Source organism: Heteronotia binoei, chromosome 13, assembly GCF_032191835.1.
Source record: "Heteronotia binoei isolate CCM8104 ecotype False Entrance Well chromosome 13, APGP_CSIRO_Hbin_v1, whole genome shotgun sequence".
NCBI lineage: Eukaryota > Metazoa > Chordata > Lepidosauria > Squamata > Gekkonidae > Heteronotia > Heteronotia binoei.
In genome coordinates, this window is record NC_083235.1 from 19,990,694 (window position 1) to 20,014,000 (window position 23,307).

Consider the following 23,307-nt stretch of genomic DNA (forward strand, 5'->3'; position numbering starts at 1 on the left):
CCCCCTAGGGAATAATGGAGTGCCCAGCAGACATTCCCCTCCCCACTTTCTGATGACCCTGAAGAGGAGGGAGGGCCTCCAAGCCAGGGGATCCCCTACCTGCTGTACTCCGAATCCACGCTCCTCAGGCTCTGTCTCCAAACCTCCAGGAAATTTCCCAAATGGGAACAGAAGGCCCTCAAGCAATGCTGGGTGAGCAGGATGGCTCAGCCTCATCAGCGGGTCAAGGGCTTTCGCCCTACCAACCCCCTCCCATGAGCTCCTATGCAGCCATTCCCCCCACTCCCCACTTCAAGATTCTTAGTCAGCTTCCGGAACAGGCCACCAACCTGGCTTGAGGTGCTTAGAGAAAAATCACTGAGGATTTTCGGAGGGGGGGGGGGAGAAAAGGTGCTGATACCTATAAAGTTGCCAACTCCCAGGCGGTGGCTGGAGATCTGGAATTCCAACTGCTCTCCAGGCTATAGCAATCATTTCCTCTGGAGAAAATGGCTGTTTTGGAAGCAGCCTTTATGGCAGGGGTGGCAAAACTGTGCTCAGGAGCCACATGTGGCTCTTCCATACATATTGTGTGGCTCTTGAAGCCCCCACCGCTCCATCAGGTGGCTTGGAGAATGGGTTTAAAGTTGCTTTATTTCCACCTCTCTCTCCCTTCCCATCTATTTGGTGCCTGCCTGCCTGTCTTGCGGATCTCAAGCATCTGACATTCATGTCTTGCGGCTCTCAAACATCTGACCTTTATTCTATGTGGGTCTTACATTAAGCAAGTTTGGCTACCCTTACTCTATGGCATATCCCTGATGAGGTTTCTTCCTTCTAGGGATGCTGGCCTTCAGGTGGGACATGGGGAGCCCCAGGAATTACAGCTCATGTCCATGCTTTCCCTGGAGAAAAGTATGCTTTAGCGAGTGGACTCTATGGCATTGTACCCCATTGTGGTCCCTGATCTCTCCAGGCTCCATCTCCAAATCAGTCCCCAAACGGAGAGCCAGTTTGGTGTAGTGGTTAACCGCACAAACTCTTATCTGGGAGAACCAGGTTTGATTCCCCACTCCTCCACTTGCACCTGCTGGAATGGCCTCAGGTCAGCCATAGCTATCGTAGGAGTTGTTCTTAAAAGGGCAACAGCTGTAAGAGCTCTCTCAGCCCCACCTACTTCACAGGGTGTCTGTTGTGTGGAGGGAGGAAGGTAGAGGAGATTGTAAGCTGCTCTGAGACTCTGAGATTCAGAGAGAAGGGCGGGGTATAAATCCAATTTCTTCAAGAATTTCTCAATAGGGAACTGGCAACCCTCTAGGGCCACCAAGCCCCCAGATCGGGCAGGAGTTCTCCAGCCCAAGAGGTTCCCAACCTGCTGGCCCACATTGGGCCGGCGGGGGGAACCTCCCTTGATGTCACTGGCATGATGACATCACCCACAGCCGATGTCATCGCGCTCGCATGCGCCGGCCACTCTGGGCGTTTCCGGGAAAACTCTATGGTTTTCCTGGATGTTCTAGCATTTGGGGAGGGAAAACTCTATGGTTTTCCTGGATGCTCTAGCATTTGGGGAGGGAAAACTATGGTACAATGTCATTGTGCCACGCACATGAAAAACAGTCCCCAGCCGGAGACTGCAGGCAACCCTATAACCCCCCGCCCCCATCTCCTGCCAGTGGCCGGGGAGTTCTTGGCAACCCTCCTTCCATCCCCAAACCCTGACCTATCCAGGCTCCACCCCACAAATTTCCAGGAATTTCCTAACCCAGAGGAGGCAACCTTAGGTCCTGGGAGAGAGTTTGTGTGAGAAAGAGACCTATTCAGATCAAAACCATTTATTTCTTTATTGTAGTCTCACAGAAGGAAAAAGGCTGTTATGTTTTAAAAAGGGGATGCAGCAATCATACAGCTGTGCAGTTTTAAAAGTTTCAACAAGTGGAACCCTCCTGCTCTCCCTTTTTAGGCCTGTCAGCATGGTTAAAAAGAAAGAGGAGTCCGTTCCAAAGCTGGGTGTGCAAAACATGGATGAAGGGAAGCTCTTTCTTAAAAAAAAAAAAAAAAGACAGCTAAGGTGGGTTAAAAAGGAGGAAGATTAAAGGGAATGGCTCTCTGCGGAGCTGGTGAAAGGAGCCCGTCACCCCTTGAGCATCGTGACACGCGTGCGCCTTTGTAGAGGGACAAAAAGTACAAGGTCGTTAAAGAGCTTAGAGGACAGAGCGGCCACAATAAGCAGACTCCGGCCTCCTGTGAACCATATTCCCCTGACACTGCAAAGACATTTTGTTTAAAAATTCTCATTTGTCCATAAGCTGTTCCTTCCTAGAGGCTGCTGCACTGGCCACGTCTCACTGGCCTTCCTGCGCCGAACATCTCTTGAGAAGCGTAGGTGATGTAGAGGAAGCCGTCGTCATCTTTGTTGTCTTGGTAGATCTCCATCATGGTGAGGCTCAGACACGGCAGGCTCTTGTCCTTCACCAGGAGATAGAAGGCTTGGGTGGCCGACAAGGAGAGGCGGGCTCTGGGAAAAGTGGGGGAGAGGCCATCAGCGATGGTAAGAAAATGGCGGCAGCAGATGCAGACTTCAATACTTGGAACCAGGGGCGGAATTCTAGCAGGAGCTCCTTTTAGGGTTGCCAAGTCCAATTGAAGAAATATCTGGGGACTTTGGGGGTGGAGCCAGGAGACATTGGGGGCAGAGCCAGGAGCAATCATTGAACTTCAAGGGAGTTCTGGCCATCACATTTAAAGGAACCGCACATCTTTTAAATCCCTTCCCTCCACAGGAAATAATTAAGGATAGGGGCACCTTCTTTTGGGGCTCATAGAATTGGACCCCCTGGTCCAAACTTTTTGAAACTTGGGGGGTATTTTGGGGAGAGGTACTGGATGCTATGCTGCAGATTTGGTGCCTCTACCTCAAAAAACAGCTCTCCCCAGAGCCCGATACCCGCGGATCAATTCTTCATTATTTCCAATGAGAATAAGTCTCCATAGGGAATAATAGAGTTCCCCCTCTCCCCCCGCTTTCTCTCACTCACACTCACACTCACGCTTAACTGTCTCTGGTGCCTCCACAACGAGGTCTGGAAAGTACACAGGCTAGGCTGCTCTCTTTTACACACACACTCACTTGTCTGCAACGAAAGCAAAACAAACGGAGGGGCTGCACTCTGAAGAGGTCTGCTGTTGCTAACCCTTCACCATGAAGTGCTTCCTGCTCTAATTTAAAGGCACACACACATTTTAAAACTGGACCTGTTTGCAGGTCCTGCCGGAGATCTAGAGGTACATGGTGGCTGTGAGGGAGGGGCTTCCCCTGCCAGCCAGCTGGCTGGGGGCGGGGGGAAGCCAGTAAAACCGGGGGATCCTCTGATGGGACCTAGGGATTGGGAAGCCTAGCTCCTTTGCATATTAGGCCACACACCCCTGATGTAGCCAATCCTCTTTTTTGTAAGGTCTTGGAGGACTGGCTACATCAGGGGTGTGTGGCCTAATATGCAAGAGCTCCCGCTAGAATTCCACCCCTGCTTGGAACCAAAGCTCCCTCTAAGATGGAGTCTGGTGAGCAAAAATTCTACTTTGTGAGCTACTGGCATGAAAGTTTTGAGCTACTGCCTAAATTAATTTGCTCTGGGGCAATTTTTCCTGAGCTAACTCAGCTTACTACTTGGAACCACCCCCGCCTCAACTTTCTCCCCAGTGGGGACATAAGAGCATAAGAGAAGCCATGTTGGATCAGGCCAGTGGCCCATCCAGTCCAACACTCTGTCTCACAGTGACCAAACCGCCCCCCCCCCCCAAGTCCCATCAGGAAGTCCATCAATGGGGCCAGGACACTAGAAGCCCTCCCACTGTTGCCCCCCCCCCCAGCACCAAGAATACAGAGCATTATTTGCCCCAAACAGAGAGCTCCAACAATACGTTGTGGCTAAGAGCCACTGATGGACCTCTGCTCCGTATGTTTATCCAGTCCCCTCTTGAAGATATCTATACTTATAGCTGCCACCACCTCCTGTGGCAGGGAATTCCATGGGTTAATCACCCTTTGGGTGAAGAAGTACTTCCATTTATCCCAAAGCAGCTCACAACATTATCCCACCCTTCCTTTTATTCTAACAGCCACCCTGTGAAGCAGGATAGACATAGGCTTGCCAACCACCAGGTGGGACCTGGAGATTTTACGGGATTATATCTGATCTCCAGACAACAGAGGACAGTTCCCTTGGAGAAAACAGCATCGTTGGCAGGTGGACTCTATGGCATTGTACCCAGCCAGGGTCCCTCTCCTCCTCAGATTCCATCCCACAAATCTCCAGGGATTTCCCAACCCAGAGTTGGCAACCCTAGTTAGACCACTTCACTGTACCTCCCTAAGTCCACTATGGCCCCAGAAGGTTTCCTTTCCAGAGTGCCAACAAGAGGCTCAATTATAGCAGATGAGCCATCTGATATTCACACATGCAAGGCACTGCTTTGTACCGGGGTATCAAGTTACTGCAAGGGAGGGGAAAGCATGTATGTTCAACAACTGGCATGTAGAAACACCATGGCTCAGTGGCAGAGCCTGTGCTTGGAATGCAGAAGGTTCCAGGTTCAATCCCCGGCATCTCCAGTTAAAAAGGACCAGGCAGTGGGTGATGTGAGACCCTGGACAGCTGCTGACAGTCTGAGTAGACAGTATTGACCAGTGGTAGCCAAACTGTGGCTCAGGAGTCACATTAAATTTATTTACTGTTCTAGACTCTTAAGTATATATTATACGTGCCCAACTGAGCCACCATTTATAGCTTCCTATGATTTGTTAAATTGTGTTGCTTGATTTGGTTTTTAACCGTTGTTTTATACCATTTTTAGAATGTTGTCATCTGCCTTGAGCCCATTTTTGGGAAAGGGCAGATTATAATTACCAAATAATAAATAAATGTGACTCTTTCACACATATTTTGTGGCTCTTGAAGCCTTCACCACCTCCCACTGGCCAACTTGGAGAAGGCATTTTTTTTTAAAATCACTTCTCCAAGCCAAGTGAGCAGATGGCTTGGAAAAGTGCATTTAAAGTTAAAGTTGCTTTCTTTCCATCTCTTCCTCTCGTCCCGCCCCCATCTATTTGCCTTCCTTCCGGCTCTCAAATATCCGACGTTTCTTCTATGTGGCCCTTACATTAAGCAAGTTTGTCTACCCCTGATGTTGACTTTGATGGACTGACGGGCCTGATTCGGTATAAAAGCAGCTTCATGCATTCTTGAGTGTTCACAGGAGATTCTCCCCATAGAAGGAGTCAGCGCAAGATACACGCATGTGCAAGCAGTCCCCAGCTTTACTGCCTTACATCACAAGGGCAGCCCTTTTCCCCCAACTGCAGGGGAATGAAGCTCTTTTCATTCCACATTGATTTCAAACTGCCAGATGTTTGGGGCTGGCATTGTACAACTCTACCAAAACCAGAGTTTGCTCGTAGCCCTAGCAACTTCTGCAGAGCAGAAGCCTCTAGACCAGGGGTGTCAAACTCATTTGTTATGAAGGCCGGATCTGACATAAATGAGACCTTGTTGGGCTGGGCCATAGGGCGAATTCCCCAGGTGGGGGCAGGGGATCCCCTGGTTTGGAGGCCCTCCCCCTGCTTCAGAGCCATCAGAAAGCGGGGGGAGGGGGGAGAATGTCTGCTGGGCACTCCATTATTCCCTATGAAGATCGATTCCCATAGGGTATAATGAAGAATTGATCTGCGGGTATCTGAGGCTCTAGGGAGGCTGTTTCTTGAAGTAGAGGCACCAAATTCTCCGCATAGCATCTGGTGCCTCTCCCCAAAATGCCCTCCAAGTTTCAAAAAGATTGGACCAAGGGGTCCAATTCTATGAGTCCAAAAAAGTGCCCCTATCCATTATTTCCAATGGAGGGAAAGCATTGAAAAGGTGTGCGGTCCCCTTAAATGTGGTGGCCAGAACTCCCTTTGGAGTTCAATTATGCTTGTCACACCCTTGCTCTTGGCTCCACCCCCAATGTCTCCAGGCTCCACCCCCAAAGTCCCCAGATATTCCTTGAATTGGACTTGGCAACCCTATCGGGCCATCTCGGGGTAGGCCAAGTCATGCGTGTACCTATTTAAGATTAGGTAGCAGAGATATACACTTTATAAAGGACAGAGACAGACAAAATTATATATATTAAAAACCTTAAAACATGCTTAAAATATTAGCACTTGTTGGTCTTAAAGGTACTCTTTGTATTTTCCAGGGAACTGGGCAAAGGAAGCTCTGGCTCTTTCCTTCTCTCACCAGGCGAACAGGGGAAGGAGTAGCCTGGACCAATAGAAGGGAAAGAGGCTTGGCTCAGTAGTTCTGCTGTGCGATTGAGAGAGCCTGGAAAAACAAGCTTTGCCTTTCCCCCCCTTTCCTCCACTAGGTAGGTGCCTCAGCCAATGGAGAAAATAGAGGTTTTGCTCTTTAGCTCCTGTGCGATTGAGCAAGCCTTGCAAAGCAAGCTGTTATGCAGAAGGAAGCATGAGATAGGGAGAAGGAAGCAGATGACAGCCAGTTGCTCGGGGGCCTGATGGGAGCCCTCCAGGGGCCTGATTCGGCCCCTGAACTGCATGCTTGACACCCCTGCTCTAGACTTTTAAAAGCCTTCAGGTGTCTAGTTCTCATAAGGACAACATAGTGGAAAGCAGGTGACGGTTTGCTAATGAAAAAAAACACTTATCTGTTCAATGCCAGGTTGGGCTTCAGACCCAATCCCTAGCTACAATCGTCTCCTGATGATCCTAAATAGTCCTGAGGTCAACCCTCCTGCTTTAGAAATGCTATCCCACAGGGCAATGTTGAAAGACAGCATCTGTTCTGGTGCTTTTCCATTCTGAGTTGCCACCATCACCGTGCGCCAACACTCGCAAGCGCCAAATGACTGTGGCACGTAAGAATGGCAACCTACCTTAGAGTGAGCATGAACTGAGACATAGATAGGTCCTGAGAGACCAAGAACTTGGACCTGTCCAGCAGGGGGAGCTCTTTCTCCTTCTGGTACCGCTCCACCACCACCTGCAAGAAGCGAAGACACAGACTGGTCAAGGGACCTTCGGCAGACGCAGCTGTTGAACAAGCTGGCTCTGCCCTTGTGCAGCTTACACCAGACTAGTTTTTAAATTATAGCCCTTACTAGCCCAGCCTCATCCGAGTTTGGAAGCCAAGCATGGTTAGTGCTTGGATAAGAGACTGACAAGGAAGACCAGGGTTGCTACGCAGAGGAAGGCAATGGCAAACCATCTCTACTGATCTCTTGCCTTAAACCCTCATGACCCCAGAGCCACTAGGAGTTGGTTACCAGTTTGATGGCACATTATTATTTATTAGTCCCTCAAAAGAAAGAAGGCATGATTGCAATAATAGATAAAAGCGAGAACAAAGCAGCCCTGCAGCCTGCGGACTTGATTGAAGAAGATATTGGATTTATATCCCGCCCTCCACTCTGAATTGCAGTCTCAGAGCGGCTCACAATCTCCGTTACCTTCCCTTCTGTTATGTTGTATGTGAACTAATACAGATATCAATGGTGTTCCTGCCTGTCTCATTGGAGCCGGAAGGACTGAGCTTGGGGACATTGGGCAGTAGGATCCAAATCCCTGCTGCCCTGCTGCAATCACGGGCCCCCTGCTGCTTTGATTGATCCAATAATGTGCTTGCACAGGAACCCAGAGTTGTATATAGTTCTCCAGGGCCCCGTGGGCCCAGTTCTCCAGTCTTTTACTGGGCAGCCATCTACCATGCTGTACCAAATAAAGAGCTGTTATTCACTACCACCTCACCAATGCATGGAACCCACTTTATTATACTTTCTCACAACAGACACCATGTGAAGTTGGTAGGGCTGAGAGAGCTCTCACAGAAGCTGCCCTTTCAAGGACAGCTTTGCCAGAACGATGGTTGTGGCAGCTTCTAGAGAAGTGGAGAATCAAACCCAGTTCTCCCAGATAAGAGTCTGAACACTTAACCACTATACCAAACTGGTTCTTTTAGAGAATCTGGGCCAGTCTAATCAGGTTTGGTAAACCAGGAGATGGTTCACTTCCCCAAAAAAACTTTGTTCATTTTTTAAGGGAACACCACTGACAGCAAGGTGGGATAACTTTAGGAAAATATAACCTCTCATTATAAAAGTCACTTAAGGACATGGCCACAGCCCACTCGTAAGATGGCCTATGGATTGACCTGGTGCCTCAGGCTAGCCTGACCTCATCCGATCTCAGAAGCTAAGCAGAGTCAGCTCTGATCAGTATTTAGATGGAAGACCTTCAAGGAAGTCCAGGGTTGTGGTTTAGAGGCAGGCAATGGCCTCTGCTCCTCTCTTGCCTTGAAAACCCTATGGGACAGGTGTCAAACATGCAGCCCGGGGGCTGAATGAGGCCCCCAGAGGGCTCCCATCAGGCTCCAGAGCAATTGGCAATCATCTGCTTCCTTCTCCCTCTCTCTTGCTTCCTTCTGCAAAACAGCTTGCTTTGGAAGGCTTGCTCAATTGCACAGGCGCTATAGAGCCAAGCCTCCACGGTGGCTCAGTGGTAGAGCATCTGCTTGGGAAGCAGAAGGTCCCAGGTTCAACCCCTGGCATCTCCAAAAAAGGGTCCAGGCAAATAGGTGTGAAAAACCTCAGCTTGAGACCCTGGAGAGCCGCTGCCAGTCTGAGAAGACAATACTGACTTTGATGGACCAAGGGTCTGATTCAGTAGAAGGCAGCTTCATATGTTCATATGTTCTCCATTGGCTAAGGCTCATTCTTTCGTGGGGGGGGGGGGGGAGTGCTTGCTTTGCCAAGTTCTCTCAATCGCATGGCTGAGCTACTGAGCAAAGCCTCTTTTCCTTCTATTAGCTAAGGAAGGAAAGATTTTTATTACTCTGTTTCAATTTTTTCTTCCACAGTGGTTAGGGCTCTTCAATCAATTATATCCAGGACGTCAATTGTATACAATTTAAGTGATGATATTCTGTAATTTATACAATGTATGAGCTTCCCTTTGAGATACTCTTCTCAATCTCTTATTTATTTATTGCGTGAACTTAGGAATCAAACCTTCTAAGAAAGAGGCCTGATTCCTAAGTTCATGCAAGAAATAAATAGGAGATTGAGAAGAGTATCTCAAGAGGAAGCTCATACATTGTATAAATTACAGAATATCATCACTTAAATTGTATACAGTTGACATCCTGGATATAATTGATTGAAGAGCCTTAACCACTGTGGAAGAAAAAATTGAAACGGAGTTAAAAAAAATACCTAGGACCTTCATTTGGAACTGGGCTAAGAGATCACTGCGTTGGACTCAATTATTATCATTATTGATTGTTTTTTGCCTAGTGCCAGGTTTCTTTTAAACTGTTCTAAACCATCACTCCCCTACTATTTTGGTGTCTAACACTGAAGGAAGGAAAGAGCCAGAGCTTCTTTTGCCCAGTTCCCTGGATCCCATGGGAGAAACACAAAGAAAGCACCTTTAAGGCCAATGAGTTCGTTTTAAAGCATGTTTTAAGGTGTTAAAACACTCTTTAATTGTGTTTGTGTCCTTTATAAAGTTTATATCTCTGCTACCTAATCTTAAATAGGTGCACACATGGCCCGGCCCAACAAGGTCTCATTTATGTCAGATCCGCCCTCATAACAAATTAGTTTGACACCCGTGTTCTACGAGGTCATTATAAATCAGCTGTGACTTGATGGCATCTTCCACTACCAAGGTACCAACAAGTTTGGAGAAGAGTGTCCTGTAGGGTTGTCAATCCCCAGGTGGGGGCAGGGGATCCCCCGGTTTGGAGGCCCTCCCCCCGCTTCAGAGTAATCAGAAAGTGGGGGGAGGGAGGGAAATGTCTGCTGGAAACTCAATTATACCCTATGGAGATCAATTCTCATGGGGTATAATGGAAAATTGATCCATGGATATCTGGGGCTCCAGAGGTGCTGTTTTTTGAGGTAGAGGCACCATATTTTCAGCGTAGCATCCTGTACCTCCCCTCAAAACACTCCCCAAGTTTCAAAAAGTTCAGACCAGAGGGTCCAATTCTATGAGCCCCCTATCCTCCATTATTTCCTATGGAAGGAAGGCATTTTAAAAGAGCATGGTCCCTTTAAATTTGATTGCCGGAACTCCTTTCGGGGTTCAGTTGTGCTTGTCACAGCCTTGCTCCTGGCTGCACCCCCAAAGTCTCCTGGCTCCACCCCCGAAGTCCCCAGATATTTCTTGAGTTGGACTTGGCAACCCTAGGCTGTCCTGTCCCTTTCATAGAGGCTTAATGGGTAGAAATGCACAGCTGGAGCTTTTCAGAACAAGAAGCTAAAGAGCAACACCTGATAAACAGCCTATTAAGCCTCTCTCAAAAGGACAGGGTGCTTTTTTCTCTCTGCAGGCAGGTGGGCAACTGATAGAGAACTTGCTTTGCATGCAGGAGATCCCAGGTTTAGTCTCCACCCATCAACTGTTTGAAGGTCCTCAGGTACTTGGAGGAACCATGGCTGGAGACTGGAAAGGTTGCTGTCAACTGCCGTAGACACAGAAGTGGTGCTCAAGATTCCAGTCCAGGGGCATCTGGCTGTGTCTTAGTGACATCACAATGGAGTCCCTTAACCCCAAGGAACACATGGTTGCTAAGAAATCCTACTGGGCAAGGGAGACAGATTGCTGGTGAAGGAGGAGAAGAGATTGGATTTATACCCTGCCCTTCACTCAGTCTCAGAGCAGCATACAGCATACAATTGCCTTCCCTTCATCTACCCACAACAGACACCCTGTGAGGTAGGTGGGGCTGAAAGAACTCTGAGAGAACAGCTTTGAGATAACTGTGACTGACCCAAGAAGAAGAGATTGGATTTATACCCCTTCCCTCAGAGTCTCAGAGCAGTTCACAATCTCCTTCCCTTCCTCCCCCCAGGGCCTGGGGGGAGGAAGGGAAGGAGATTGTGAACTGAGAGAGTTCTGAGAGAACTGCTCTTGAGAGAAAAGTTTTGAGAAAACTGTGACTGACCCAAGGAAGAAGAAGAGACTGAATTTATACCCCTTCCCTTCCCTCAGAGCAGTTTACAATCTCCTTCTCTTCCTCCCCCCACAACAGACACCCTGAGAGGCAGGTGGAGCTGAGAGAGCTCTCAGAGATCTGCTCTTGAGAGAACAGCTCCAAGAGAACTTGTGATTGGCCCAACGTCACCCAGCTGGCTTCATGTGGAGGAGGTGGTCGGGAATCAAACCCGGTTCATCGGATTAGAGTCCACCACTCTTAACCCCTACACCAAGGAGGTCGAATTCATTTATTATGAGGGCTGGATATTACATAAATGAGACCTTGTCAGGGTGGACCATGTCGGCTGGGCCATGTATGTAACTATCTAAGATTAGATAGCAGAGATATAAACTTTATAAAGGATACAGACAAAATTAAATGTTTTTTTTTAAAGTAACACACGCTTAAAGCGTTAGCACTCGTTGGTCTTAAAGGTGCTTTCTTTGTATTTCTCCCATGGGATCCAGGGAACTGGGCAAAGGAAACTGGCTCTTTCCTTCCTTTCCTCAGGGGACTTGCGGTGGAGGGGGGGGGGAAGCCTTAGCCAATAGCAGGAAGAGAGGCTTGTCTCAGCTGCTCTACTGCGTGATTGGGAGAGCCTTGAAAAACAAGCTCTGCCTCCCCTTCCTCCCCAAGGGAGGAGTCTCAGCCAATGGAGAAAACAGAGGTTTTGCTCTGTAGCTCCTGTGCGATTGAGCAAGCCTGGCAAGGCAAGCTGTTATGCAGAAGGAAAGCAAGAGAGAGGGAGAAGGTAGCAGATGACAGCCAGTTGCTCGGGGGGCCTGATAGGAGCTCTCCAGGGGCCTACTTAGACCCCTGGACTGCTCCATGACAGCTAGCATTTATTTAGCACTTTGTATATGAAATACTCTGGAGCACCTACTCACCGGGATTTTAACAACCAACACTAGGTTGTGGATATTGCTTTGCAGGGGTGGAATTCTAGCAGGAGCTCCTTTGCATATTAGGCCGTACCCACTGATGTAGCCAATCCTCCAAGAGCTTGCCAAAAAGAGCCTTGTAAGCTCTTGGAGGATTGGCCACATCAGGGGTGTGCGGCCTAATATGCAAAGGAGCTCCTGCTAGAATTCCACCCCTGCCGCTTTGACTCTTTTTGCTAGAACCATGATGGTTGCTGCTTCTGCACTTTTGCTTAGAGACCAACCCTGTTCCCTGAGATTTGAGTCCAGTTGCACCTTGGAGACCAACAATATTTTTGAGGTAGGAGATTTTGAGAGTCAAAGCTCCCTTCGTCAGATACAAGAATAGCTTGCATACCACAAGGGGAGCTTTGATTCGTTGACAGCTCATCCCTGCACATTCTTGTTGGCAAGGCGTTTTTTGTAGCAGGAACTCCTTTGCATATCAGGCTATGCCCCCCCAGATGTAGCCAATCCTCCAAGAGCTTACAGGGCTCCTAGTACAGGGCCTCCTGTAAGCTCCAGGAGGATTGGCTACATCAGGAGTGTGTGGCCTAATATGTAAAGGAGTTCTCACTACAGAAAAAGCCCTGCTTGTTGGTCTCTAAGGCGCAACTGGACTCAAATCAAGCTGTTCTACTGCAGACGAATGTGGCAACCCTCTGAAACTGTCCTATTCATATTTAGGGTTGCTAAGTCCCCTGCGGCCTACCTATTGTACCATAGAGTATTCCCTCCCAAACTGCTAGAGCATCCAGGAAAACCATAGAGTTTCCCCAGAAACGCCTAGAGCGGCCAATGTGTGGTGTCACCGGCATGATGACGTCATTTCAGTGGCGACATTGAGGGAGGTTCCCCCCACAGGCCCAATGTGGGCTGGCAGGTTGGGAACCTCCAGGGCCAACCCGGGGGCTTAGCAGCCCTATTCCTATTACTCACACGAAGTTCTCCCATGTTCTAAATGAACTGCTTAGAACTGGAGGCTTAAATGAGGAAGGCCAAGGTATTTTCTTCTCATTACAAGTTATTACGAGTCTTAGCGACACCGTGAAGAGTCACTACTCCATTGGAGTAGAATCCAGGGCTTCCATCTGGAAGAGAGCAGGCCACTAACATACTGGATATGTAAGGATAAAGGGAAGTTCTTCCCCTTTTAATTCCCATCCTTTCCTGTGGCCAATTTTTAAATATTTCCCAGAGCCAGAAAAGGTTTTTTGAAATGGTTGTATTATCTGACACACACACACACGCACACAAGGCACCTCCTGGAATAATTATAGAGAGAGGGGGAAATTATACTTCACTATTAATGTGCTGTGCATCTATCTGTCTAGTAATACCAAGTAAGCAACGTGTGGAGTACATTAAGAAAAAAGGAATCGTCTACGTTACTTTGAAATTCTTATTTTCATTTGTTCCATTTGTCCTGCTTGGGTATCTTTTTAATTTTCTTTTTTAAAAGAATATTGATACTGAGAAATTATGGCTGAGAAATTAAGTGGAAAAGATATTATACATTTGTGATACGTATCAAAAATCAGAATTGCGTCCTCAACGAAGACAGAATGTAATAACTGTTGATTAATGATTTTCTGATTTCAGTTCCCTCCCTCCCTTTCCCCCCCACCCCTGTATCCCACTACCTATATAATACATACGTTGTTACTCGAAATGCTTTCTGAAGGAATGGAGAGTTTTGGACTGCGTACTTCAGAATTTGGTAAGAAAACTGACCTGATCTCATCGAATCTCAAAAGCTGAGCAGGGTTGACCCTGATTGGTGCTTGGTTGGGAGACCACCAAGGAACGCAAGTGTTGGATTAAACCCTGTGGAGGCCCCTAGGCAGTCAAAATCTCAGGGGCCCCCTTGCAAGGTATCTCAGAGTTGGAGCACCCGCCCCACTACCGGCGTCCCCTACAGCAGCCTGCAGGCACCTTCTCAAAAGCCCCTTTGAAAGAGCTGCGGGGAAGAGGCAGAGAGAGGCAGACTTGGTGACAACACTAGCAGCAGCCTCACCAGGCAAGCTGGGCAAAGAGAGTTGCTGGCTGTGCATGCAGGCTGGCAGGGCTGCAAGCAGGGGCAAAACTGTGGGGGGAGAGGGAGCCGACGTGGTGCCCCTAAAGGTGTAGGGGCCCATAGGCCAGTGCCTAGTTGGCCTAATTGTTAATCCGGCCTTGCATGGAAGACCAGGGTCACTCCTCAAAGGCAGGAAGTGGCAAGCCATCCCTGTTTCAGCTCTGTCCTTGAAAACCCTGCAGGGTTCCCATAATAAATTAGCTGTGACTTGATGGCACTTTTGACCAAGAAAACCTTTTCCTGAGCATCAGGTTTTTAGGGCTGACTACTAGAAGAGCCAATGTGGTACAACAAGCAAAGTTTAATCCAGGTCAACTCACCAACCAGTTGTTAAGCCTATTGGATGGATTCCAGTCTAACCGGTTTCAAAAGTAGTAAGGGCAAGAAGGCTCATCTACCACCCAGAGTTTCAAAAAGACCTTTAGAACACAATCTTCTCTGATCCTTCTGAAATCAGCTGTGCTATTGGTCAGCTCTATCGGTGTACTTTCTAGATAAAAAGCTATGTACATTTGATCTTGAAACAAAGAACAATAAAAGTTTTATCAGTTATAGAACCTTACCGGGATCTTGTTTGGATACCTCTCCCGGATTTCGGCCACATCACGTGTCCGAGTGGCTGCAAAACAAGTCGGATTGAGATTAGCACGCTGAAAAAGGCACCTTTTCACGCTTTGATGTTGATGGCAAGCAGAATCCTGAAGCTGGGGCATAAAACTCCAGAATCCCCCAAATTCTAGCACAAGAAGGTGTCACCTGAAGAGCCACCAATAGGGCTGCCTCTTGTTTGGGGTACAAGATTCCTGAAGAAGTTCAAAGCACCAGATCAGCAGAAATTCAGCTAGGAGAGCTTGCTAAATAGAGAATCCATCCCCTCTAGAAGTCAGATATTAGTTGCAGGTAGAAAACACAGATGTTTAACACACTCCTCCTTTCTCTAAAGGGTTCCTTACGATATCATAGACCATGCCCATCCCTAATTGTATCCACACAAACAAGAAAAGTTGGTTTTATACCATATCTTTTACTACCTGAAGAAATCTTGGAACAGCTTACAATCTCCTTCCCCTCCTCTCCCCACAACAGACACCCTGTGAGGTAGGTGGGGCTGAGAGAATTATGACTGACCCAAGATCACCCAGCTGGCTTCAGGTGGAAGAAGAAAGTTTTTATACTCCATTTTTCTCCACCCTAAGGGCTCTCAATGCAGCTTACAACCGCTTCCTCTTCCTACAATAGGCACCCTGTGAGGGCCTTCAGGTTTACCACCTTTCATGCTTCTCTGCCAGGGTTGCCAACTTCCAGGCAGGGCCTGGAGATCTCTCAGAATTAGAACTGATCTCCAGGCAACATATATCAGTTCCCCTGGAGAAAATGTCTTGTTTTGGAGGATGGGCTGCAGGTTTAGTGTCAGAATACCCCAAGATGGGGCACAGTGAAGGACTACTGGTAGGACTCACTGCTGTTGGCCCCCACCCACACTCCTTCCCTACCACCAGGGCTTTTTTTGAGCAGGAATGCAGTTCTGGCTGCCTTGGTGTCATGGGGTGTGGCCTGACATGCAATTGAGTTCCTGCCGGGCTTTTCCCACAAAAAAGCTCTGTGTGGAACAATGGTGACATCAGGGTGTGTGTCTTAATACACAAATAAGTTCCTGCTGGGCTTTTCCCACAAAAAAGCCCTGCCAACAGATTAGCCCTCTCCCAGCTACCTGGAGTCCTTGAGGAAAGGTGCTGTGTGGGGTGCACTGTGGTGGCAGTTCTGGGGGAGTGGCAGCAACACCCTCAGCTGCATACATTGGCCAGTGCTGGAAAGGAATGGGTGTTCAGGTGGTGTGGAGAACTGAGGCTGGATGGTGGTTGCGGGGTGGGGGTGGGGAGGCTTGCAAGCAGGGTAAGGATTCATGAGCAGAGAGGCATGCAGGTGTTGGGGAAAGGAAGGCATAGAGGCTGATTGTGGCAAATAGGGCCCTTGGGTCCTGTCTACATAGCCCCCAATGTGGAACTGGCCCTGGTAGACTGCATAGCATCATCCTGCACTGAGGTCCTACCCCTTCTCAAACCCCTTCCCCCAAACCTCCACCCCACAGCTTCTTTTGGGGTGTATAGAATTGGACCCCCTGATCCAATCTTTTTGAAACTTGGGGGTTATTTAGTATAGCATCAAGAGACATTGGATGCTATACTAAAAATTTGGGCCTCTACCTCAAAAAACAGCCTCCCCCGAGCTCCAAATACCTGCGGATCAATTCTCCATTTTTTCCTATGGGAATAATAGAGTTCCCAGCAAGCATTTCCCTCCCCTCCCCCACTTTCTGACGACCCTGAAGCAGGGGGAGGGTGTCCAAACCAGGGATCCCCTGCCCCCACCTGGGGATTGGCAACCCTATTTCCAAGTATTCCCCAACCCAGAGGAGGTCACCCAATTCCACCCTCTAAACCATTCAGCCAATACCTTACCTAAACTTTTCCTCTGCTTGAAGGGGCGGGTATCGCTGCAGCGTCTCTGCATCTTTGCAAGAGCTGTCAGAACTTTCTCAAGAATGCAGACCCCAAAAGACAGGCTTTGCTGTCTCCCAATCAGTTGCTCCCTTTTAACATATAAGGCCCAGGTGGTTCTTGCTGACGGGGGAGCCTTCCTGTGACATCCTGCCTGAGAAATAAAGTGACAGTGTAAATGAAAGGGCAGAAAGGTATGATCCTGCGCACACTTAGCTGGAACACATTCTGAGGAAACTTGCATGGGATTGGGTGGTGAAACTGAAATGGCCCCAAGGTGTCCAATACCGTGATAGCTCCTAGAGAGCCAGTTTGGTGTAGTGGCTAAGTGTGCGGACTCTTATCTTGGAGAACCGGGTTTGATTCCCCACTCTTCCGCTTGCACCTGCTGGAATGGCTTTGGGTCAGCGATGGCTTTCGTTAGGAGTTGTCCTTGAAAGGGCAGCTGCTGTAAGAACTCTCTCAGCCGTACCTACCTCACAGGTTGTTTGTTGTTTGTGTGGGGGGAAGGGAAGTTGGAGGAGGCTGTGACCGCTCTGAGACGCTGAGATCCAGAGTATAGGGCGGGATATGATTCTTCTTCCTTGCACACAAGTTTAATCTTATAATGCATGTTTTCCAAGTAGTGTTGCCAACTTCCAGGGGAAGCCTGGAAATTTCCTGGAATTACTAACGATCTTCAGACTATAGAGATCAGCCCCCTCTGGAGAAAATGGCTGATTTGGAGGGTGAACTCTAGGGCTTTATGCCCCAGAGGTTCCTCACGTACCCAAACCAGTGTGGTTAGGAGTGGCGGACTCTAATCTGGAGAGCAAAGTTTGATTCGCCACTCCTCACCTGGGACCCTGGGCTAGTCACTGTTCTCTCAGAACTCTCTCTGCCCCACCTGCCTCACAAGGTGCCTGTTGTGGGCAGGGCCGGATCTGGGGGGGGGCAGAGGGGGGTGCTTGCCCCAGGTGCCAATGGAGGGGGGGACGCCAAATTGGGTATGGAGTCCATTGTATTCTAAGAGACCACATGTTAGAATGGCCCATAAGGGGGCGTCATTTTTTAATTTTGCCCCCCCCCCTCAAAAAACATGTAGATCTGGTCCTGGTTGTGGAGAGAGGAAGGGAGAAGCGATTGTATGCCACTTTGAGACTCCTTAAAGTAGATGAAAGTGGGGTCTTAAAATGTCTTCCTCCTCTTCCCCCCTGCTTTCCTCAGGCTCCATCTGCAAATTCCCAGGAATTTCCCAACTCAGAGCTGGCAGCCCTCTCCCAAGTCCCTTCATGTTGTGTTTTTTAAACCAAAAAAGGGAAAAGGTAGTCCCCTGTGCAAGCACCAGTCATTTCCGACTCTGGGGTGACGTTGCTTTCACAACGTTTTCACAGCAGACTTTTTACGGGGTGGTTTGCCATTGCCTCCCCCAGACATCTACACTTTCCCCCCAGCAAGCTGGGTACTCATTTTACCGACCTCAGAAGGATGGAAGGCTGAGTCAACCTGGAGCCAGCTACCCGAACCCAGCTTCTGCCAGGATCGAACTCAGGTCATGAGTAGAGCTTGGACTGCCATACTGCAGCTTACCACTCTGCGCCACGGGGCTCCTTTTTTAAACCAAAGAGAGTGCCTATTCCTGGTTCCTGTCTTTGATCTCTCTTTCGCCTTTGGGGAAAATATTGGAGGTGTTTTTAGAAATGTTGCTCAAGTGTGAACACATGAGTTCTTCCACTTTCAACCTGCTCTTGGAGGTCTCTCATTATTAAGGTGACGAACCAGTGCAGCCTTACTTGAGAGTAAGTCCTACTTCTCAGTAAGCACACATAGGCTTACTGCCTTGTGTGACGTGGCCCTAGCATCTTGACTCTCAAGCATGTTTGTAAAGAAAATGCATGCATACAAATTCAAAATGTTCATTGCTTCTCACTTGTCTTCCCCCAAACTGCCTGTCTCCTTCTTGCTGAATGTCTTTGGGTTGCATCTGGCAACTCTTCCACAAGAAGTACAACCACAGTTATTCTATAGGTTCCCCTCCTAGTATAAACTCCATGGGGCTTTCACTATCATTTTATCATAGCAGCAACAACAACCCTGTGAGGTTGGTTGCTTCCATGGCAGAGTGGGGATTTGAACCTGGGTCTCCCAGAGCCTGCATCTCAACCACCACTACACTGTTTGCTGGTGGTGGGAAGTGCCATCAAGTTGCAGCCTAACTTACAGTGACTCCATAGGGTTGTCAAGGCAAGAGGTGAATAGGGTTTGCCGTTGCTTGTCTCTGCATAGCAACCCTGAGCTTCCTTGGTGGTCTCATAAGAACATAAGAGAAGCCATGTTGAATCAGACCAATTGCCCACCCATTCCAACACTCTGTGTCACACAGTGGCCAAAAACCCCCCAGGTGCCATCAGGAGGTCAATCAGTGGGGCCAGAACACTAGAAACCCTCCCACTGTTGTTCCTCCAGGCACCGAGAATACAGAATGTCACATGCCACAGACAGAGATTTCCATCTATACCTTGCAGCTAATAGCCACTGATGGACCTGCTCCATATGTTTATCCAATCCCCTCTTGAAGCTGTATATGCTTGTAGTTGCCACCACCTCCTGTGGCATGTGTTAATCACCCTTTGGGTGAAGAAATACTTCCTTTTATCTGTTCTAACCCAACTGCTCAGCAATTTCATTGAGTGTCCACGAGTTCTTGTATGGTAAGAAAGGGAGAAAAGGACGTTCTCTACCTTCTCTATCCTATGCTTAATCTTGTAAACCTCTATCATGTCACCCCTCAGTTGAGGTTTCTCCAAGCTAAAGAGCCCTGAGAGCTTTAACCTTTCTAATTGGTCAGTGAGAAAGCATTCCATCCATTAGACTGAGGGCTGATCCTGCTCAGCGTCCAAGGTCTGATGGGATTGGGCTAGCCTAGGAGAGCTATGCAGGCAACACCTGATCAACATTGTTGTGTTTAATTGGATATATTTTCTTTATTGTTATTGCAATGTTTTAATGATGTAAGCTGCCCTGAGCCCACCTTGCGGGATAGGGTGGGGTATAAATCACAAATTAAAATTAAAACTTCGGAGCCCTTTGGATGTTTTTCAGGATATTAAAAAATGGGGCATGCTTTTGTTCAAAATAGGATTCTGATCCTATGTATTTCGCCTTCCTGAAGGCCAAGTAAATCTGCATTGAATTCTGGGTTGCCAGCTCCGGGTTGGTAAATACCAGGAGATTTTTTTTGTGGGGGTGGAGGCTGGGAGGCATGGCATTTGAGGAGGGGAGAGACCTCAGCACTGTATAATACCCTACAGTCCACCTTCCAAAGCAGAATGATATCTGTGAAGTGTTATGAGCCCTGAGGAGGGGGAGCTGGAAGGATTAACAGACCAGGAAGAACCCACAGCTGACCCATCAATCACTCCCCGCACATTTCAGGCACCCGTGCCGGTTGTTGACAAACAGTCTTCCTCAAGCTCTCTCCCTCCCATCTCAAGAATATGCAGCCGTCTTTGACAAACACTGGCAGAACACAGAAGCGCTGCACGTCAATGCTTCTGATCTCTTAGCCCTGATTACTAGGAGAACTACGGCCACTCAGGGAGCAGGCTGATTGAGGCACCCATATAACTCACGCCCGGGACTTGGCAACCTCATGGAAGCAACAAGTCGATTCCCTGGCTTGCATCCACGTTCCTTCCTGATTCCAGTTTCTGACCAGTTTGAATTCCTTGGCACCCTGACCCTTTGGCTTTGGACACTGACTTCTGCTTCTGGTTTGTGATTTTGCTGTGGTGACTCGGCTCCTGACTGACTCCTTGAACTTTGACTTCAGACCGGCTTTAGACTCCCTCCTGCCTGCGCCCTGAGAACGTGATATGAACAGTGAACACACTGTGTAAGATCAAAGCAAAAAAACAAAACAACTGTGCAGCCAGACAATGAAAGTCTCTTGTAATCAGGGCTTTTTTGGTAGCAGGAGCTCTTTTGCATATTAGGCTACACACACCCCTGACGTAGCCAACCCTCATGGAGCTTACAGTAGGCCCTATAAGAAGAACCCTATAAGCTCTTGGAGGATTGGCTACATCAGGGGGTGTGTGGCCTAATATGCAAAGGAGTTCCTGCTACAAAAAAAGCCCTGCTTGTAATATATTCACAGTCTAAATCCACAATATAGCTATAAGGACACAACATTGCAATAAAGGTCAGTAACATCAAATTGGAATGAACAAAACATCTTCACAAGTGCTTGATCTTTGACATTATTATCAGCACTTGTGAAGATATTTTGTTCATTCCAATTTGATGTTATTGACCTTTATTACAATTTTGTAGCCTTATAATTATATTGTGGATTCAGACTGTGAATGTATGACAAGAGACTTTCTAATTTCGTAAGAGACTTTCATTGTTTGGCTGCACAGTTGTTTTGTTCGCTTCCACCCTCCAAAGCAGGTATTCCCCCCCCCCCCCAGAAGAACCGGTTTTTGGTTGCCCGGAAAACAATTGTAATTGTGGGAGATCACCAGGTGCTACCTGGAGGTTGGCAACCCTAGCTGAATAACGTATTTGTTCAGTGGTTACATGGCCCGGTCGATGGATGCTTATTTGGAAATGGATGCAGCTGAATTCATGGCCACCAGCTCCAGAGCACATCTGTTTAGGGGTTGAGGCCTTAGGAAGCTGTTGGGGCACCTCAGGTCAGACCAGAACCATTGGTTGTGGCTAAACATAAGGAAGAACTTCCTGACAGGCAGAGTCGTTCCTCAGTGGAACAGGCTTCCTTGAGAGGTGGTGGGCTCTCCTTCTTTGGATATTTTTTAAACAGAGGCTAGATGGCCCTCTGACAGCAATGCAGATCCTGTGAACTTGGGCAGATCATGCGAGGGAGAGCAGGAAGGGCTGCATCAGTGCTTAGTGCTTGTGGCCCTTTCTTACGTGCCCAGGTAAATGCTGATTGCAACTTTGGGATCAGGTAGCCATTTTGCTCCAGGCCACTTTGGCCAGGGATTCTGGAGAGGGTTTGGGGTTTTTTTGGCCATCCTCTGGGCATGGAGCAGGGGTCACTGGGTGTGGGGGAGGTCTTTGTGAATTTCCTGTATTGTGCAGGGGGTTGGACTAGATGACCCTGGAGTCCCCTTCCAACTCTATGATTCTAGCTAAGGATGCCAGTAGGGTTGCCAATCCTCAGATGGGGGCAGAGGCCCTCCCCCCACTTCAGGGTCATCAGAAAACAGGGAAGGGGGAGGGAAATGTCTGCTGGGAACTCTGCTGTTATTCCCTGTGGAGACTTATTCCCATAGATAATGGAGAATTGATCCATGGGGTATCTGGGGCTCGGTGGGGGGAGGGCTGTGATTTGAGGTAGAGGCACCAAATGTTCAGTACAGCATCCAGTGCCTCTCCCCAAAATACCCCCCAAATTTCAAAAAGATTGGACCAGGGGGTCCAATTCTATGAGCCTCAAAAGAAGGTGCCCCTATCCTTCATTATTTCCTATGGAAGGAAGGCATTTAAAAGGTGCATGGTCCCTTTAAATGTGATGGCCAGAACTCCCTTTGGAGTTCAATTATGCTTGTCACAACCTTGCTCCTGGCTCCACCCCCAATATCTCCTGGGTCCACCCCCAAAGTCCCCAGATATTTCTTGAATTGGACTTGGCAACCCTAGATGCCAGCCTCCAGGTGGGACCTGGGGATCCCCTGGAATTACAGTTCATCTCCAGACTACAGATGTCAGTTCCCTTGGAGAAAATGGATGCTTTGAAGGGTGGACTTTATGGCAGTGTTCCCCACTGAGGTCCCTGTCTTCCCCAGACTCTATCCCCAAATCTCTAGGAGTTCCCTGTTTTGGAGCTGGCAATTCCAGCTCTAGCCCAGCTAGGCTTGTCACAACACAAATGCCTAGAATGTACTGAAAGCAGCAAAGAACAATCTTCTGCTGTCTGTTGACTCTTGATGGGAGAATGTGTGGTGTTCGCACAGAGCCAATGCGGTGTAGTGTTTAAGAGTGGTGTACTAGCACCTGAGAGACCTGGGTTTGAATCTCCACTCATGCCATGGTAGCTCACGGAGTGACTCTTGTCAGGGCTTTCCTTTGCATATTGGGCCACACCCCCATAATGTAGCCAATCCTCCAAGAGCTTACAGGGTTCTTCTTTCAGGGCCTATTGTAAGCTCTTGGGGAATTGGCTGCCTAATATGCAAAGGTGTGGCCTAATATGCAAAGGTGTTCCTGCTATAAAAGAAAAGCCCTGGTCCAAGGTAGTTTAGATTACTTCTGTTTCTATCTCTAAAACTTTGCTATCTGGAATGCAGTTCCTAAATAAAAGGACCTTTATTAGTCTTGAAAGGGATAAGGGATTTTGTGTATCTTTGTAACTTTGCACACTGAGAACAAAGTGCTTCTACTATGTGTAGCCAAGGTGAACTCTACTAAGCTGGGCAGTGATACCCCCAATCAGGGCTTCTTCTGTAGCAGGAACTCCTTTGCATATTAGGCCACACACCCCTGATGTAGCCAGTCCTCCTGGAGCTTACAGTAGGCCCTGTACTAAGAGCCCTGTAAGCTCTTGGAGGATTGGCTACATCAGGGGGGGTGTCACCTAATATGCAAAGGAGTTCCTGCTACAAAAAAGCCCTGCCCCCATACATCATGCCAGCACTGGGGCAGAACCAGCCGACTGGTGTGCCATAAAATTGCACCCAATCAATGCCTCAATCTTCTCCCACTTGTGCATGACCGACATTTCTTCCACCATTCTTTGCTACTTTTTTTGGCCCTCCTGGTCCGATGCAGAGGACTTGGGCAAAATCTGGTCC

The 23,307-nt window shown here is 48.3% G+C and overlaps 1 protein-coding gene across 1 annotated transcript; it reads right to left on the minus strand.

The window, feature by feature from the left end:
- Positions 1–1,798: 1,798 nt before the first annotated feature.
- On the minus strand, positions 1,799–18,225 carry LOC132582005 (microtubule-associated proteins 1A/1B light chain 3C-like). The gene is made up of 5 exons (XM_060253541.1): positions 18,077–18,225; positions 16,469–16,661; positions 14,573–14,628; positions 6,907–7,013; positions 1,799–2,497 (listed from the first exon to the last, which is right to left on the minus strand). Exons 2-5 carry the CDS (start codon positions 16,518–16,520, stop codon positions 2,299–2,301), a joined length of 414 nt encoding a protein of 137 aa, XP_060109524.1. The 5' UTR covers positions 16,521–16,661; positions 18,077–18,225; the 3' UTR covers positions 1,799–2,298.
- Positions 18,226–23,307: the final 5,082 nt, after the last annotated feature.